At 35.7% G+C, this 20,435-nt stretch overlaps 1 protein-coding gene across 6 annotated transcripts in view; it reads right to left on the bottom strand.

The window, feature by feature from the left end:
* Window positions 1-9,273: 9,273 nt before the first annotated feature.
* LOC143222402 (peptidyl-glycine alpha-amidating monooxygenase A-like) overlaps window positions 9,274-20,435 on the bottom strand; it is a 61,606-nt gene continuing 50,444 nt past the window's right edge. For all 6 annotated transcript variants that reach the window (XM_076448872.1, XM_076448875.1, XM_076448876.1 and 3 more), the window contains 8 exons: window positions 19,585-19,657; window positions 17,969-18,111; window positions 16,508-16,584; window positions 14,659-14,859; window positions 12,608-12,723; window positions 11,901-11,997; window positions 10,860-11,039; window positions 9,274-9,730 (listed from right to left, as the gene is read on the bottom strand). In XM_076448872.1, coding sequence (XP_076304987.1) covers window positions 9,522-9,730; window positions 10,860-11,039; window positions 11,901-11,997; window positions 12,608-12,723; window positions 14,659-14,859; window positions 16,508-16,584; window positions 17,969-18,111; window positions 19,585-19,657 — 1,096 coding nt within the window. In that variant the 3' untranslated portion in view covers window positions 9,274-9,521. The remainder of the gene's footprint in view (window positions 9,731-10,859; window positions 11,040-11,900; window positions 11,998-12,607; window positions 12,724-14,658; window positions 14,860-16,507; window positions 16,585-17,968; window positions 18,112-19,584; window positions 19,658-20,435) is intronic.

Raw genomic sequence — 20,435 nt, 5'->3', positions numbered from 1 at the left:
CATGACGTCATAGAAACGTCACGGAATAGATTATTCGTTCGCTTGGGCGCTGTAGTGAAAAACGCGTTTATTTCTTCTAGCCCAAAGTTTGATTGCTTATACAATAGTCGCCAGGGGTGTTGCTGGTTATAGGAAGAACTCGGTGCAAACGTTCGGACTGCGGGGTCCTCTCTCTCTCTTTTGTTTTTTTGAAGAGCTGCACCCATGGATGACCGTAGAAAACTGACTCATTTTTTACATATTGTTAAATATCGAGTACACAGTTGTAAAAATTACAATAAATTTTTTTCTACTGTCGAACTACAAGTTGGTTGTGTGGGCCAGTGTCCAAGTCTTCATGAAATGTAATCGCATTCTTTGATTTACTGAAGGTCTCTTAAGAACGTTCCACGATCACGCTGCTGTTACAGTTTTCTCAGTTCAAAGATATAGAATGACACTCTGTTCACCACAGGGATTCAAACCACGGATTTTAGCATCGCTAGTTCGTAATTAACATTGACCCGCGGGGGAGGGATAATTATGGACATAGTATCATTCTTATGGATCTCGAATTATAACTGCAAAGTTTATATTCCAAATGATTGAAATTGTAAGCGTGATCTCAAGCTGTTTTTTTATCTTCTAATTAATAAAATTCCGTAAGTAATCATTATTCAGTTGATCCACAAATTATCGATTTCTTTACATGCTGTTCAGTTATAGTAATCTCGATGAAAACAATCACAACAGGCCAAGTTCTGTTTACAATAGACACTAATTAGTGGGAGCAGTTACAACATTAATATAATTATATAATTTATTTTATTAACATTTTTCATATATTACTAAGTACCTTATAAACGACAAAAGAATTTTATACAAAGCCACAGTTTGGTACACGAGTTTAAAAAGTCGATTAGGTATATGGACTTCTCCCACACACGCATTATTGTGTGTTTTACTAATAATAATAATAAGGTCCAGCATGACCACGTGGTTAAGGCACTCGACTTGTCATTCGAGGGTCGCGGATTCGAATCCCCGTCACGCCAAACATACTCGCCTTTTCAGCCGTGAGGACGTTATAATGTGACGGTCAGTTTCACTATTCGTTGGTAAAAGTGTAGCCCAAGAGTTAGCGGTGGGTGGTGATGACTAGTTACCTTCTCTCTAGTCTTACACTGTTAAATTAGGGGCGGCTAGCGCAGATAGCACTCGTTTAGCTTTGCGCGAAATTAAAAACAAACCAAACTAAGTTTCATGAGGTAGTATACCAAAGGAAAATCTGATGGTTTGGGTACTCGACTCGTAATCTGTGTGCTGCGGGATGAAAACATATCGCCGAAAATGCTGTATTTCAGTTGTGAAGACATTATAATGTGACAGTCCATCCCATAATTGGTGGTGTTGACCATCTGTTTTTCCTCTATCTAGTCTATCACTTCAAAGTTAAGGATGGTTAGAGCAAATAGTTCTTGGGAAACTTTGCACAAAATTCAACAAACATTCTAGGACCTTCCAATCAAAACCCCATTACTGATTCGTTTGATGTATGCTTTACACATGGCTTCCAGTGAAGTTGCAAGTAACATTTTAGTTGTTTGTTGGGCAAAGGCACCAGGGCTATCCACGTCAGACATCTTTTACAACTATGAGGGAAAACGCATCAGGTACTGTGAATTTTTTAAGTGTAGTATTTATGTTTCATAGCAGCACTACTAATCTAATGATCTGATTGCTACTCTCACATTTGAATTTACAATGGCAAATATAAACTGTCCAACAGCACATTCGTTAATGAAACTTTGTAGAATGGACGGCAACTGCCTGTTATAGAGACACAAGTGCAGAGGACGATGTTTCGAAAGTCTTTCGTCTTCGTGTCAGCGTGTGTGTACGGACCAACGAGAAACCGTGGCAGGGGTTTAATTTAAAGAGTGTGTTTCGTGTTTTTCTTATAGCAAAGCCACAAAGGGCTATCTGCTCAGCCCACCTAGGGGAATCGAACCCCTGATTTTAGCGTTGTAAATTCGGAGACATACCGCTGTACTAGCGGGGGGCAATTTAAAGAGAGAGAAGTCTGACGAACTCTCTCTAAATTCTGAGGCAATTGGAGTTATGGATCCCAGCCACTCCGTGGCCCTGATCACGGAACGTTCCACTGATTAGTGTGGGGTTGGTCTGGAGCTTGCTTCTTTTCTGTCGGCGGACTCCGGACTTGTCCACTTCCTTTTTGACGCCTTTGTCTCGCTCTCCTTTCACATTTGACATTTTCATACTGACCCACCTCACTTCATTGCCTCAAAAAATAAAAAAATAAAAAATACAGGAAAACCCCCACTTACAGATAAATAATCTTCCAACAGCGGGAACAAAGAGGTACTATAACGTTCCTAAACACCCCTATTGGGGAAATAATTCCTCAGACTTCTCTCTCTCTAAACTAAACCTCTGCTAAGGTTTCGTTCGTTCGAATCCTCTCCTCCATAGGAGTGGTCAGGAACGTTGTAGTTCCTCTTTGTCCCCCATAGAAGATTATTCATCTGTTCTGGAGGTTTTCCTATCTTTTAATTTGGTTTGTTTGAGGCAATGAAGTGAGGTGGGGCAGTATGAACCTGTCGGGTGAGAACGCCGAGCGAGACGAAGGCGGCAAAAGTGAAGTGGACAACACCTGAGCCCTCAGTCCGGAAAGTTAGTTGCTGGAAGAAGCAAGTGGTATGTCGTAGATTTTGTCAATGTAACAGTGGTGGGTGTAGAAGAACAGTCGGAAGCCAGTTCTGATTGTCGTGGATTGTAAAACTTGTATTTTTTTTTTTAGTTAGAAAGTCGGGCATGTTACAAAGTAGCATGCAGCCATACTCAACCAGGGATCTAGTGTGTGTTTTATAGATAAACATAATGGTGTGAGGGGTACAACCTTATAAATGGACACAATGGTGTGAGGGGTACAACCTTATAAATGGACACAATGGTGTGAGGAGTACAACCTTTATGCTGAAGATAATGGTGTGAGGGGTACAACCTTTATGATGAACATAATGACATAAAGATGGACATAATGGTGTGAGGGATACAACCTTGTAGATGGACATAATGGTGTGAGGGATATAACCTTATGGTGTGAGGGGTACAACCTTATAGATGGACATAATGGGGTGAGGGGTACAACCTTTATTCATGCCACCGATCCTTCGAAGGAAGGAGATGGACACAATGGTGTGAGGAGTACAACCTATAGATGAACATAATGGTGTGAGGGGTACTAAATGCGAGATGCAACTTAGATGAACATAATGGTGTGAGGGGTACAACCTTTATGATGTTAATGTGGATCGTCCAGGATAATTTGGAGTTAAAGTAAATACCAAGAAATATAACGGACTTGGAGAGGAGGATCGCTACGTCGTGAATTTTGATTAGTACTTTAAGCAGTCTTTTATTTTTTGTTTAAATCATCTATAAAATAAGATGCCTTGAGATTTCTGGGGGTTCAGTGATACCTGTCATTTGTCATACCAGTGTGTGATGGCGTTGTTGTAGTCTGGACGCGATGAGCGACTGGAAGAGGATTGGTTGAAGTGCTTAGTTACTTTCTTAGTTATTTTAAGGAAAGGAATGTCATTCACGAAGAGAATGTATAGTGAGGGGCTGAGCACGGAGTCTTGGGGGACTCCAGCTTTTAGCAGGAACATGTGGAAGAGTTCATTATTGATCTTAACTGTGATTGTTAAAACTGTTGCTTAGAAAGCTAGAGATCCAACGGTTAAAGGTATTCGGGATGTTGATAAAGAATAGCTTATAGAGAAGTGCGTTATGCCAGACAGAGTCAAAAGCGAGCCTGATATCGAAGAATACCCCAAGGCGACTTGGTTTCGATTGAAAGCCTGAAATAAGGATTCTGAGAGGCTAACAAGGTGAACAGGGGTTTGACATTTGCGCCGAGAAACATTCTGTATGTTTGATAGAAATTTGTTGGATTCAGCAAAAAAAGTAAGTCGTTTTGTGATAATTTTCTCCAGTTGGTTACCTAGAGTGTTGATGAAGTTAATTGGTCTGTAGTTAGAGGGATCGTGCAGTGTTGATGAAGCTAATTGGTCTACAGTTAGAGGGATCGTGCAGTGTTGATGAAGCTAATTGGTCTACAGTTAGAGGGATCGTGCAGTGTTGATGAGGCTAATGGGTCTGTAGTTAGAGGAATCGTGCAGACTTGATGAGGCTAATTGGTCTGTAGTTAGAGGGATCGTGCAGTGTCGATGAAGCTAATTGGTCTGTAGTTAGAGGGATCGTGCAGTGTCGATGAGGCTAATTGGTCTGTAGTTAGAGGGATCGTGCAGTGTCGATGAGGCTAATTGGTCTGTAGTTAGAGGGATCGTACAGTGTCGATGAGGCTAATTGGTCTACAGTTAGAGGGATCGTGCAGTGTGGATGAAGCTAACTGGTCTACAGTTAGAGGGATCGTGCAGAGTTGATGAGGCTAATTGGTCTGTAGTTAGAGGGATCGTGCAGAGTTGATGAAGCTAATTGGTCTACAGTTAGAGGGATCGTGCAGAGTTGATGAAGCTAATTGGTCTACAGTTAGAGGGATCGTGCAGTGTTGATGAGGCTAATTGGTCTACAGTTAGAGGGGGATCGTGCAGTGTTGATGAGGCTAATTGGTCTGTAGTTAGAGGGATCGTGCAGTGTTGATGAGGCTAATTGGTCTGTAGTTAGAGGAATCGTGCAGTGTTGATGAGACTAATTGGTCTGTAGTTAGAGGAATCGTGCAGTGTTGATGAGGCTAATTGGTCTGTAGTTAGAGGGATCGTGCAGTGTTGATGAGGCTAATTGGTCTACAGTTAGAGGGATCGTGCAGTGTTGATGAAGCTAAATGGTCTATAGTTAGAGGGATCGTGCAGTGTTGATGAGGCTAATTGGTCTGTAGTTAGAGGGATCGTGCAGTGTGGATGAAGCTAATTGGTCTGTAGTTAGAGTGATCGTGCAGTGTCGATGAAGCTAATTGGTCTACAGTTAGAGGGATTGAGCAGTGTCGATGAAGTTAATTGGTCTGTAGTTAGAGGGATCGTGCAGTGTGGATGAAGCTAATTGGTCTACAGTTAGAGGGATCGTGCAGTGTTGATGAGGCTTATTGGTCTACAGTTAGAGGGATCGTGCAGCGTTGATGAAGTTAATTGGTCTGTAGTTAGAGGGATCGTGCAGTGTCGATGAAGCTAATTGGTCTATAGATAGAGGGATCGTGCAGCGTTGATGAAGTTAATTGGTCTGTAGTTAGAGGGATCGTGCAGTGTCGATGAAGCTAATTGGTCTATAGATAGAGGGATCGTGCAGTGTTGATGAGACTAATTGGTCTACAGTTAGAGGGATCGTGCAGTGCTAATGAGGTTTTATGGATGATAGTGATAGTGTCAATTTTCCAACTATTGGGGTTGTAACCATGTGAAAATGAATGGTTGTATGTGATATAGAAAGTTCAGGGGTAGATTTTTGATGGCACGATTGTTTATGCCATCTTCTTCAGGGGGGGGGCTATTGTTTTTGAGTTGTTTAATGGAAATTTTTAGATCTGCAAGCGTGATAGGTTTGGTGATATGGAAGTAGTGAATGAGTTGGTCTCCACTGAAGTTAGGAAGTTATGGTGACGGGATATACAGTTATTTATATATAGAAGGTGAGTGTTGTCAAAAGTGAGAAGGTTAGGTGTCGTGAAAGGTTTTTGTAGAACTTCGGCGAGAACAGCGCACTTGTCCTTATCTGATGATGCCATTTGGTTGTTGTATAATAAGTTGTGGGAGTTTTGGTTTTGGGATGACTATGAGATTTGTTAATGGATGTACAAAAATTTCCCTATTAGTTACTTGCTGTTGTTGTATTAGACGTTTAATGGTGTTGTTTGATTGGTTTATTAGTTTTTTACGGTGTTGATTACGCGTAGTGACAAAAAGTCTACGTAAACGACGTCTTTCAGTAACGTGATTACGGATTTCGGGAGTCAAGGTCCAGTGATGTAAACGTGGGATAGGAGCTAGAGTGGGGGTGAACAAATGGAGGCCGTCAGTGATGAATTTGGTCAGTTTGTGAACAAGGTCGTCAAGGGTTTAGGGGGAAGAGATTAGGGGAAGAACATAGAAATTAGTGTTAGATAAGCCATAATTATAGGCTTCCCAACCGGAATTAGAAAAATTAAAGACGTGAGTGGTGGGGGAATCGTTGGTAGAGGTATCGAATAAACGGAAGAGATACAGGAAAGTGGTCACCACTTTGTGATCGTGAAGTCGGAAGTATGAGACAGAAGGTTAGGAGTAACTAGAACTGGATCGAGAACGTCTTGAGAGCCGTTAGTATGTGTGAGAGTCGGTTGGTCATTATTGATGCATGTTAGGTTGTTGGAACATAAAAAGTTACGGATGATAAGTCAATTACGATTGTTGGAACGACAAAAGGACTCTTTATGCTTGGAATTTAAATCGCCGAGGATTAGTGTTTGTGGATTGAAAGGGCGTATTGTAATAAGAAGGTGTCAGGGGGCTAACGTTTATTAGGAGCAGGGTGATAGGGGGGAAGTTATTGAGAGTTAGCTCTTCTAGTATGGTTTCATTGCGAGGTTGAGCGGGAGAGTTCAGAATTTTAATGTTCATGTTAAATCTTGTATAACAGGCGATTCATCTGTTGAGGTGCAGAAAAAAAAAATTATAGCCAGGAAGTGTGGAAGAATGGTTACTACTTAGTAGTGTATCGTTGATGGAGTAGTTAAACTTTAGGTTATTGCATGGATCAAAAGCTCGAATTTCTCATGGTGGAGGTCACCTTGGATATTTATATGTAAAAAGAAAACCATACCTCTTACCTGGTGGAAGTTTGGATCATTTTTCCTTGAATGTAGTGATGCAATGCTCTTGGATCAGGGTTGCTAAGGTCTAGAAAGAATTTGGCTGAGAGGCATATCCAGTAATAGAGTGGGTGGATGTGCTTGAAGGTATTTTCCACTGCCATTGAAGCAACATTAATGACAAAGGCTGCAACGCATTCAGGGAAAGCTGCGTCGAAACCTATGGGTCTCCTGGGGGTGGACTTCAAAGGTTGCTGGACTCCAGTTTGGTTTGAGGCCGTGTTCTGGGATTTCAGGGCTTTGGCATAGTTGAAATGCTGAGTACAGACAGAGTTGGTTCTGGCAGTGGGGAGGTTGGGGAAATCACTGAAATGTCCAATGGAAGGGCCAGGTTTGCCAGTCTTCAGATTATTAAATTTGAGTGCTTGTTGATATTTTAGACAACCACGGTAGGAGGCTGCACGTTCATCATTGCAGTTGCTACACGTGGTTTTCTGGTCGGACCTCTGGCAGTTGTTGACATGGTAAAGGCCTCCACAATAAATACCTCATGCAGAGATTTTACAAGCAGCCAGGTTGTGGACAAAGCATTGACAATTAAAACACTGAAGAACGCGTTCTCTGGAGAAGTGTTAGCAGACTTGATGGAATATTTGGCAAACCCGAGGGTTATTCCATTGGCAATGAGGTTGTTAGCTATGGTTTGATCATGAAAAGCAAGTTTCACGAATGGGGTTGGCAGTTCAGTCTTGAAGGACTTGATTCTGTCAACATTGAGGGAGCAGATGTTGGTAGCAGCAAATTCAAGTTTGATTTCATCTATGGTGATGTTGAGCGGGATTCCTCTAATAACTACTTGAAATTTGTTCTGGGGGCTCTGAGAATGTGCTTGGAGATCTTGGATCCCTTGAAAAGGGAACCAATCCATGGAGAGAGTAGTTTAGCATAAGATAAGAGCACTTAACTACTATTCCTCCTTTCGAGAGTCTTCTGATTTGGAGAATTCGGTCTCCAGGTATGTCTTGAGTGTCTCTCGTGCAATATCAGGATAATGATAAGTGGCTGGAATGCCTTCGGTAATGATAGCTGGGGGATGTTTTGCATTCGTGGAAGTGGTGAAGCCTTGCATGGAGTAGTCTTACGAGGCTTTACAACAGGCTCACTAGTATTGGATGGGGCAGGCTTGGTTGGGGTGTTGGGAGTTGAGGCTGGGAGTAGACATGGGAGAAGCCCGAGACTTGGGAGTACCAGAAGGGCCAATATCTTCTGTAGAAGATAGCGAGGAATTCAGGACAGATTCAAATGAGTCACCCGAAGTTTTAGCAGATTTTCTGGAAGTCCAATTACGTATTCTATATCTAGAATGGTGACTGGTGGTACCAATGTATCGGTAACATGGGGATGATTTTGCCACTTCATTGAGGAACAAGTCATAGTCCTAATAAGGACTGGTTAAGCAAAAAAATCAAGTTTTCTGAAAAGAAAAGAATGACATCTACGGAGCTCTTGATAAGAACGTCTGATCAGCTCGAGTAGTCATTAAAAACTATGGAAGACAAAAAAAATTAAAGAATCATTTTATATTAACACTAGTAAACCTTCACTAAATAGAGATTCCAGATTAGAGTTGAGTAACCTATGGCTACTAGTGGTTGAATCTACAGGAAACCTCTCCTCCAATCAGAAACAGTGATAATCCAACCAATCATAGTATGCTCTCCACAATCTACCAGGACACTCTAAAAGACCAAAAACACCTTACACACATCTAATCTAAAAATCTAATGTAACAGATCCTGCCAGACCCCAAGTTCAACTCCAGATGTTCAAACCACATACCAAACTCAAACCATTCAAGTCACGACCACCGACAGGTCAGTTGAAGCAGACAACCAGATTACTAACACTTAAAAGACACAACCTAAAATTACAAGAAGACACAAATCATCCCAGACTGCTAAAGAGCAATACACCAAAGAAGAACATCTAGTCGAGTGCTTTAACCACCTGCCATGCCAGGCCTAATTATCATTTAAATATAATTCTCTATTGTAAACTGCAGCATTCTTACTTATCAAAATTACCACTCTTGTTTTCACACAAGCTATTTTGTATGAAATAAATTCACGTGCAGAGATTAAAAGAAAAATCATACGTACATAAAAACACACACACAGTGTTTAATACATGTATTAAAATATACCTACTACACATTATGAAATGATACTGTGATTTATTATAAAATGTTTTTTTTTTAAACTTGCAAAGTCATTTAGACAGGAAAATAGTTTTTATTGTTTGTAGAGATTTATAAAAATATACCTGAATGAATTAGTCGTTACATAAACTGTGCTATACAGCATTAGAAAGTGATATGTTATAAAAGCAATATTATTAACACACTTCTTTTGCACTGGTTTCCCAGTGCAAACAGAAATGTCTTTCCTCAAGTAGCAGAATACAACAAATGTTATAAAAACCAAAAATTTATTAACAAAAAAATGAGTAGAGCACAAAAAAAATACATTCTGTAAAAGTTTGTATTTATATAATTTTGTATTCATTTACAGTAATTCTAAAATTATCAATAAATAGAAAAACAAAATTGACCTTTTAAAAATAAAATAAAACATTATCAAAATTTGTTTTAGTTAAAATAAATTATCTTACTAAAACTATGGAAAAAACATATTAATTTCAAATTTAAATAACAAGTTCAAGCTCTCCTGACAGCCGCATCAAATTCTTCGACCTCGGAATCTGTCCTTTCTTCACCTTCCAGGTCACTTTCTTCAAGTGCTACTCGATCAAAACCCTGGTGCGGATTCAGGAGACTGCCAATGTTGAATTTGTCTTTTGAGTGAGGTCTCTTGTAGCCTCCGCACCAATGCTTCAAGTGTTTATAGGAAAAGTTTTTCAATTTACCTGTTAAATGAATATTTTGTAGATGACCACAAAAGGGATGATTTAATAGTATCTGCATGAAGTTGTTTGTTAAAAATATTTAGTGAAACATAATTTTAGAGCTATTACGTTTAAAGACAGATGGAGCAAGTGTTACTTTTTTTAACATTATGTAAAACAAAAAATACAAACACGCACGTGTGCATGTGACACTGAATATACAATACAGCCTTCTATATGTAAAGCAACTGGTCTTCTTTCAACAGTATTTCTGTAACGTAAGCCAAAATTAATATTTTGTACCTTCTGCAGTGTTTAGGTTAAAATTTTATATTCTAAACTAAAATTTTTCACTGTTGAAAAAAAACAAATGTTCAGTATTACCTTTATAATAATATTAAAAAAACAAGACATCGAACAATCATGTCTTCTAATGAGTATCAGAACACTCACATCAGTTGTTTCACTTCTAAAATTATACAGATTAAATGTTGTGGTTCCTCACGATGTGTTAGTGCTACAATATCAAGGTAAAATTAGGAATATCTTACACACTTTAAACTCAAACAGTTCCTAAATACAGAGTACAACATATAAAAAGAAAAGGTTTTACATCATAATGTTTGATGAGTCACAAGATAGCAAGGAAAAAAGTGATCATGAGAAACCCACTTGAAGTAAAAATGTATCCAAGGATGGCTGGTATGGGTGTTAAAACTTACTAATACAGCAGAGAATGTTAACAAAAAGATGACCTGAAAAGGTTGGAATGTTGTTCTCCACTTTATTAGTAAGTTTTAATACCCATACAAGCCATCCTGGGATACATAAGAAAGCCTTCCATTAAGTAAATGGAATTTTTAACTTGGATTATTTTCAGTCCATTTCCTGAGCCACATGACAACAAGGAAAACTTCCACTAAGGTTATAGATTGAATTAAACATAATTAATTAAAGTCAGAACTTGCACAAGTTTTACAAAAACAGATTATATATTTAACCCATGTCTGGAGTCGTAAAACTTGGAACATTCGTAACAGTTAATAAATGAAATAAGCTAAACCACTTCCTTGGATTATACAGTTAAAGGGGTAATATTCAACCTGTTTTTGTGAAACACAACTAAAATTAATATAATAAAAAACAGTACCTCGGTTTCTAAGTTTTACAACAACAGTAATAGTTAGAAGAATAAGGACAGGTACAGCCAAAACTGCAACAACCATTAAAGAAACAGTCAGAGGTTTAAACCTAGCTGCATCACCATCCCATGACGGACTGGCTGTTGACTTAACCTCTGGTAGAGCCTTCTGAACTGACTTGTGTTTACCTGTAAGGAGTTTTATTTTTAATTAGACTGTCAACTTTCTGTTGCTGTTTCTAATATCTAGGCAAATGGTCTTTTAAAACAACTTGGTAACCAACAGCATAAAAGTCCAAAACATATAATCTTATGATCATATGAAAATACTCCAATCGTTTAATCAGAATAATTCAGTTTTTTGTACAGTTAACATCTGGTAACAAGTAATGAGAACTATAGTGTGTAAACAGTGTAATAATTTTATAACAGACAGAATAATCAGTTTTATTAGTTTGTACTTTAGCACAAAGTTACACAATAGGGTATCCATGTAGTATCCACCAAGGGGATCAAAATATGATATTTAGTATTAAAAGCCCTCAGACGTACCACTGAGCTACCAGAAGCAATGACTAAAGTATATCCACAAATAACTACCAGGGACTAAGTCATAAAAATTTCAATTTAAGACAACAATGAAGCAGTATTTACGAGGATATAGAAAAAGTTTTAATTATATGTTCATTTCCTTTCTTTGCCTATAAAAATAAAAACTGATATCAAATTTTTATCCAGAGTTTCAGGAATATAGCCTAGGAATTTCAGAGAAGAAAAACTACCTGTCGGAAGTAATTGAAAAAACATTGGCATGCATCTAATTAGGGATCAACTTTTCACCGAAATTATTCAGATTAATATCTTTTGAAAAGGGAATTTTTTTGCAATTTGTTTAATGGATGAAAGTTCAAACATCTGATTATTTTATAAGAATACACAAGAAGAGAAGAAACATGCTTTGCATTTAGGTGCTGTTTGACACTTAGGCCTAATTTCAGCTCCTGGAAAATGGATAAAATGGCAGATTTATTTTTATGTGGCAAAGCTTACCTCTGCTAAACATCCACACTTTGTTTGGACCTATCTCACCTACATATACACTTTGTGAATCAGGTGTCACAGCGATGTCATGAGGTTGTGTAAAAGTCTGTAAAAATTCATTAAAAAACATACAGTGTTAAACAGTGCAAATGACACAACAGTTTGTTTTTGTATTAACTGTCTTACAATGGAGTTTTATACAACAATACGTGATAACTCTGAATATTTTGTGATGCATCTTCATGAAAACTGGTAATATTCCATTAAATACTACAACCATTTTGTATGCAAAGAATGAAATTGTTTTAATTAAGTTTTCTACCAAACATTTATTAGCCATACATGTACAGTGTTATTCAAGGTACAGAAACCTAAAGTTAAAAACCGTGTGTCAAGTGACAACATAACTATTGTTTAAGTATAAAGATTTTTGTTTTTAAATAAAGGAACTGAAACTTTATAATTAAAAATTTAATATATGTAAATTATAATGCTAATTTGATTGAAATATATCAATAGCAAAGTGTTTTTGTTAAATTTTGAATGCAACTCAATGACATATAAACAAACAAACCCATAAAACATCACATTAATAAGCAAAGACCATGAAACAAACACAGTACTCAAGGTGTCTAAACATTCATACAGAACATATTTGCATAAATCATTTACTCTAATGATAACAATGAATATAATGTGCAACAAAACATGCTTACTCCTTCTGGTGGTGCAAATGTATTAAGCAACTTTAGACTTGTAAAATTGAAGACATATGAAAGTACATTGTGGTGACCATAAAACGCTGGGCCACAAACTGCATACAGTAAACCACCTGAAAGAAAGAAAGAAGTCACAGAACTGTACATCAAGACAGCTGGTATGGATGTTAAAACGTTTATTAATATAAAGTAGACAACAATGTTTCGGCTTGAAGATGACCTAATAAGGTCAAAATGTTGTTCTATATTTTGATTGAAGGTTTAATACCCATACCAGATGCCTTGAGATACACTTTTACTTCAAGTGGGTTTCTTGTCATCACGAGTTACAAAACCATTAAGATATCAAAACCTAGAACTCTAAATCTTGGAGTTTATTATAAAAGCATATAAAGGATCTAACTTGTGTTTCAACTTCTGAGTTCAGAATATTTTCAGACTTGTCTATGTTTGTATAAACATTTTTTCATTATTAATTAAAATAACAGCTACCTAAATTTCCAAAATAAGATAAAAAATGTGTCTTAATCTGACTAAAGCTCAACGTCCAATCTTTTCGACCTGAATGTTCCAAATTATTTACAATTATTTCTCTCACTTTGAAAAGGGTGAAATAGGGTGAATCTTCTATTATTTTTAAATGCCAATAAAGAAAGCAAGTATATACATACTTTTATTCAAAACTTGTGTTTTCTCTACTTGTACAATAAGTAATTATATTATTCATATGAAATAACTTGTATTTGTTTTCCTGCAGATTTTAAATTTTCCAAAAACTCAAGTATCATCCCAGGTTCTGGTATATTTAATACCTTGCACTGTTCCTGGTAACAAATAGATTACCACAACGTTTATGTAATTAACCGTTCCATTCAACACACAACAATCTTAACACTATCTTAAATATGTTGAACAAACTATCACTGACAATTACAAAAAATTTACTTCTATATATTGTGGCATTTACTTAGAGAATCAATACCTTTTATTTACCTTCGCAGAATAAACCTGGTTAGCAAAGTTAAACAAACATTTACATTTTACTGGTGACCATATATCAATTTGTTTGTTTCAGTTACCTCCAAACGAAGAGCTGTTTCTATTTATATGGCATCTTTAATGATTCATTATGGTGCTTAATGTTATAACATTAATTACAATTTTCTCACAGCGATTATTTTTTTTTAGCTAATATCATTACACTAGACTTTTTCTAAGTCTTACCTCTGGTTACTATTATCCCTATGTAATATGATAATAACAATTTTATTTATAGAAACTACTAACTCATACATTAAATTCAGTGAAGTATATTTTACAACTTATGTATTTAGAAACTCAAAAAACTGCAGTTGGTTTAAATAACTTATGTTTTATCAACTGTTAGAAATACGGTCCATAATGCACTTTGAGAAAATCAGTCCAACTTTCCCCTGTCCGATGGAACTCTTTTCATCATACTGATTGGTTTATAATTACCATATAATTATTCTGTTTTATTATTTCATACTGCCCAAAATTTATATTCCTTAAACATTATCAGGTGATGCATTTTAAGTTATATCCTTATTATAAGTAATGCTTGTATGAACCTGTTGGAATTTCTAAGGAAGTCGATCTGAGAACCATATGGACTACTTATAAACTCTTCCCTTCTCGAGTGGAGTAATACAAACTACTTAAAAAAAAATCTGACCTTCTTCACTGAAACAACATTAACTAATTACGGCTGTCTTATCTTTCTCACTGCAGTAATACAACCGACTTCAAGAAACCCAACTTTCTCCACTGGAGTAGCCATGAACTAATTATGAATGTCTTACCTCAATATAAGTAAAAAACGAAAATTACACTTTTCGGCACAGTGAAAGATAAAATCGTTGTCAAAAGTTTTAGCTGACTAGTTTTTGGCAATGCAATCCGACTAGTTTCGGTAACAACATCCAACTAGTTTTGGAAACAAAGCTGCAATAAATATCGACAACTGTTTAAATTTTTTCTCTCTTGATATAGTAGTACAATGTGGCTGAAGAGAAATTACGTTTTACCTTTTTCACTGGAGTAACTGACAGAGAACAGCCGACCTCCAAACTCTGGCCTAGATAGCTGAAAAACAAACTTTCCATCTGGAATAGAAAAGCACTGGATTCTCCCATTTTCTCTGTCTGCAACACACACCATTTCCTTATCATGAATAAGTGTCAATTTGTGTGGGATGTTGAATGCTGAACTAGGGAAGTTAGAAGATCCTGGAAAATGCCAGATATTTACAATATGAAGGTTTCACACAGTAACATATATTTTACTTTAATAACTGTAATGTTTTACTGACAGCTTCAACTAGAAATTTATTAAACCGAGAACAGAAGAACATTTTAGTACTTAAATATATAACGAACAGGTAAGAATATCCAAGCATGCTAGTTGTGAGTACTAATCTAAATGGTGCAATATTGTTCATTTTAAATTATACCTGTGTTTGTTGTATGTACAACAGGTTCTATAAACTGCTCGTTGGAAACGTGCAATTTGAGAATTCAGTGGTGACAAGTTTTAAACAGTACTAATTGAGAATGTGTTCATTCATTAGCTTTCACAAGTGTGTTAGTCAAAACACCATTAAGAGTTACGATACTCGGCTGAAGGAACAAAACGTTCCAATCTATACAAATAAGAACATATTTAGTTAGCTATACTCGTGACCATGTTAATTTTTAGTTTTGCTTAAACCAGAAAGCTTGCTCCGTTTCTTTGCTGTTGAGCACAAAGTACTAAACGGGCTACCTGTACAGTGCCCTTCATGAGTATTGAAAACCAGTTGTCAGCATTATAAGTTTTTAAGTCTTACAGTTGAGCCACTCACTGGTTTGGCAGCTTGCTCTAATAAGCAGTTAGTATTAAATGATAATCTTGAAAGTTAGATTAATAACGGCTCAATCATTACCTGAAACAAAAGAAAGCACATAATCTAAGGAAAATTGTGCTACACGTACGTCAAGAAAGTTTTTGCACACTAAAAATTATTGAATGTTAAAAATATAAATTTTATGTTATCAACATTTTTTATCAGAGGTAGATCATATGTGGTACACAAAGAAAACTTGCGACAAATATGTAAAATATTTTCAAATATATGGAAACTAATAAGAATAATAAGAGAATAGAAATTGTAAAATTAAAAACTGAGAAGCAAAACATGGACTACACAACAAATTACTCTCAACATGATGTTATCAAAAACATTTATAAAAATCAATTTAAAACAATACAGTTTTTTTGACTCCATAAATGTCTTGTGTGCATGTGAGCTGAACAATGGATCACATATTCTCTACTCTATAGCCAATGCTAACTTTGAACTACTGGCCAAAAGGAGGACAGCTGTCCAGCAGCATTCACAGCCACAAAGGTTTTGTCCAGCTATTTGACCCAAATCATGTGATTTACTGTAATTTGTACAATGGTAAATGTAGCTGCAGAGCACGCACAGTGGATTCACATCTCCAAATTTTCATTTTTCTCTCTTCATCCTGGCATATTAACCATTAAGCAAAACCCAGTCCAGGGTAAAACATACCCATTTATGTCCATTTCCCAGTATACTACTGACAGGCCATACAGAGCTAGTGGTATAAGATGCTAGTTTATCTCTGTATCTAAGTAAGCATACTCACCATTAGGCCAAACCCAGCCCATGGGTAAAACATACCAATTTATCTCTACATCCCCAAATATTAACCTCAGGTCAAGCTCAACCCAGGTGTAAAACATAATAAATGTATTAACAAGCACAAACTAAACTGTATTACTAAAAAAAAAAAAATTTACATTAAGTTGGTTCAAGAGAAAAAAATAATTTTTAGGCTGGTACAATTAACTTATACAACATTTAGTTACCTAATGGTGTATGCCTTCCCCATTGGCTGATATATTTTCCTTTTGAAGTAAACCTTACAATTCGACTGTTGCAGTATCTGGAAAACAAAACACCAAAAGTATGAACCAGTAACAAAGTACAAAACACTAAAATTAATATGTTTTAATGTGATCAAAATATCACATACTGATACATAATAATAGTTAGATTAACATGGGCAGTATCTGGAGATCTTTAATAATGAACTATGGAAGTATATGGTTATGTCAAATGCCACACAGACACCATTTATGAAGTCACGGTTCCTTAAATTATTTTTAGTAGTTGCGTCTCTACAAAGATTATTCCCCATGTGTGTTCTCTTATTTCTAAGGATTATTATCTGTGCATAGGTCAAAGATATTTCTGAAGGAAAACTCCTATTTTATTAACAATATATTGAAGAAAGGAGAGGATGTCACGTTCAAATAGTCAAGTAACGATGGCACCCGAGGATGCAGGATGTCCCACAGTTTGAAAAATAATGAACTCCATAACAGCCTTAAATCAGGATTATCACCAAACAACTTACTAGATAGCATACTTATATACTTAATAATAATAATAATCACCCATTTGAAAAGCTCCTAGAAATGTAGACCTCAGAAAAATACAAAAAATTATTCAAAGTTCTTACTCAAAATCATAGAGTTATATTCAAGGTAACATGGATACAGCCTATTTGTGTTACACGCTTTTATAACAAATGTCATATTCTATCTAAACATTTTTAGTCCAAAATCACCTTTCTCACTGAATATTGATGTTCCAGTAATAATAATCTGACACATTTATGCACTCAACAATCAAACAGTTAATTATTACTGATAAATTATGATCTCCCTCACCCTCTCAATTAATTAAAAACATTCCATTAAAAATGTTCAAACAAAATACAGTACTGTATGTGTATCTTCAAAAGGCATCACATGTGGATTATTTTGAATGACTATGTTCACCATTTCATTCAGTATAACCTGCAGTTTATGGATATTAAGTAGTTGTTACAACAAATCGTATATTATTCAGATATTAATTATTACATTTAGAAAGTTTTAGGGTTATTAAAATCATAAAGTTCAATAAATCTTACTCCAGTAACTAAAAAATGGAAACCAAAACCAACCCGTTTTTATTACTTAATATAAAAGTATATAATTACCATGCGAGTCTGAGCAATGTAAAAGAACAATGCCCTCTGAAAAAGTAACTTTTTTCTCTGTTAGGAGAAATGCAAGTAATAACTATTATAACAGAGTTGACACAATAAGTTACAATAAAATGAAATGAAAACACATGATCTTTTATGATCCATCTTATGTTTGTTTCCTTCACTATGTATCACACACAATCAACAGAAGTTAATATTATGATTTTCAATAAAAAAAAACAAAACAGAACAAATTTACAAGGGATACTATTTAAAAAGAAAAGTAATTTACCCATCAGCAACAAATATATCCCCATCCGAACTGACCACAGCACTGGTTGGTTTGCAGAAGTGACCATTATCACTTCCAGGAATAAACTTTTCTCCTAATACAAGCACAGGCTGGACTAACTCATCAGGTGAGAACTTTAAAACCTACGAGTAGAAATGGCACAATTAGGGGAGATCTGTTTTTCGCTGTACAGAATAAAATACAAATGTGGTATATTTTTAGTTATGAATTATTCTTGGATAAAATCATGAAAACATTTATCAGAATATCTAGATTAAGTCTAGTCTCCATGTAAAAAGTACTGAAAACAAATGGAATCGTAGATTTAAAAAGATTCAGCAGCATTTCTTACAAAAAACAGTTAATCCCGAACTTACTGAATTTGATCAAAATGTTTATGTAGCAACGTACAAAAGTACTTATTCTACCTCTTCCTCTTGTTGCTGTACAGTAAACACGTAACACAGTTTAAATTTCCCTCTAGAAATGCAAAACAAGCACATAAAATCGATAGAGAGAACTTAATCTACACAGATCCTTATCTCAGCCACTGATTCACAATGGTGTACCATTGGTATTCGAAACACTAGTAATACCTGCGATAAAAATTTAATTTTTATAATAAAACAGACCAAAATGGAATTAAAATGCTCCACTGTTTTCACACTTGAAGAAACAACTGAACATGTGCAAGCTGACAATGATTCTGACTCTGAAATTGAATTATCTGATAATGATTTTGAGCATGATACGGCTGGAAAAAAAGTGTGCTTCTAAAAGGGTTAAAGAAAGTTGCATCACAAGATATGATGTTCCCACTATAGGAATCAAACCCTGGACTTGCATAGCAATACTTTTTGTTAAACTTTTATCTGATTATCAAGCGATTTTTTTTTTTTAAGTCCACAGTAATAATAATAAAAATAATCCAAGAGCCATATGAATTAAACCTTTACACATTTTCTAGTTCATGTTAGAAGTCTGGTTTGGTTTGAATTTCACACAAAGCTACACAAGAGCTATCTGCACTAGTCTCCCCTAATTTAGCAGTATAAGACTAGAGGGAAGGCAGCTAGTCATCACCACCCAACTCTTAGGCTACTCTTTTACCAATGAATAGTGGGACTGACCGTCACATTATAACACCCCCATGGCTGAAAGGGCAAGCATGTTTGGTGTGACAGGTATTTGAAACCACCACCCTCGGATTACAAATTGAGTGTCTTAATGACCTGGCCATACCAGGCCCATGTTTAAAACAAAGAAATAATAACGTAGCTAAAAACTACCTCGCACGAATGTATGGAAAACAAAGAAACATGTGTATCAACCGTTTTACTAACCTTAACAAAATACCAGATTTAAAACCATCTAAAATTTCTTTAAATTACCTTAATTTTAGTAACTCACTCACTTTGAAATTAACCCTTTTCAATACTCAACAACATACAGTAGCCTTTATATATTAATTTCTTAAACATTTGCTTATAAATTTTAAAATATTAGACATTACTGATAGTTGGATATTTCCTTACTTTAAAAGAAAACATGTATCTATGAATGGAAAGTGAACTATAATTATATAGCTTTGGCAGAACAGAGAACACGCTCTTTACCTGGTGTAAGGCGACATCAGTCAGCCAAAATGACCCACTTGCATCTACTGTTAACCCATGTGGCATGTAGAACCTTTATGTAGAAAAATGCCTAAAAGGTTAAACTATTACGTTCAATTCAAGCACAGTTAAAATGGTGAAAGAACACGAAAATGACTTAAGAAAATTACAGAAACAACAACACAAGACATTTGGTTAAAAAACAATATGTACTAAACATGGTGATAATTTCAGTTTAAAAATAACAAATGTTAAATGTGTTGATTGCACAACAATAATGAAGTTAAATATTAAAGTCAGTTATTGCAACAGAAAATGTTTTTTGTTGCTCACCATGTAGTTGATCATGGTGGTAAAAACATGAAGCAGTGATAAAGTAAAAGAAATTAATTAAAGTTAAAAATTAATAATATAAAGAGATTATCAACAGATTCAGTAAAAAAAACAAAACAATTAAAACATGAGAAACAAGAAGTTACGAGATTTTGGTATAACATTTCAGCAACAGTGATTCTATACAACAGAAAAACCAGGAGAAACTGATAACAAGATAACCACCAGAAGAACACCAGAACAGTTAATTGGTTTTTGTGTGACCATTCAGCTCAGAGGGAACACAGAGATGAGGCTAAGTTGTCTCATTGAAAAGGAAAGAGGCTAGTGTAAGAAAGCAGAGAGTTGTTATAAAATGACTCCAATCAAACTGGATTAAAGTCAGAAGTGGGGTACCTCAAGGATCAATGTTAGGACTATTGCTCTTTATATCAATGACATACATGTAGGAATGGTCAATAGAATACGTGAATTTGCCAATGATATTAAGGTTTTGTGGTTGTATAGAGAGTGCTGCT

This window comes from Tachypleus tridentatus, chromosome 8, assembly GCF_004210375.1.
Source record: "Tachypleus tridentatus isolate NWPU-2018 chromosome 8, ASM421037v1, whole genome shotgun sequence".
Classification (NCBI taxonomy): Eukaryota; Metazoa; Arthropoda; class Merostomata; order Xiphosura; family Limulidae; genus Tachypleus; species Tachypleus tridentatus.
This window is presented reverse-complemented; position numbering and strand designations above follow the sequence as displayed.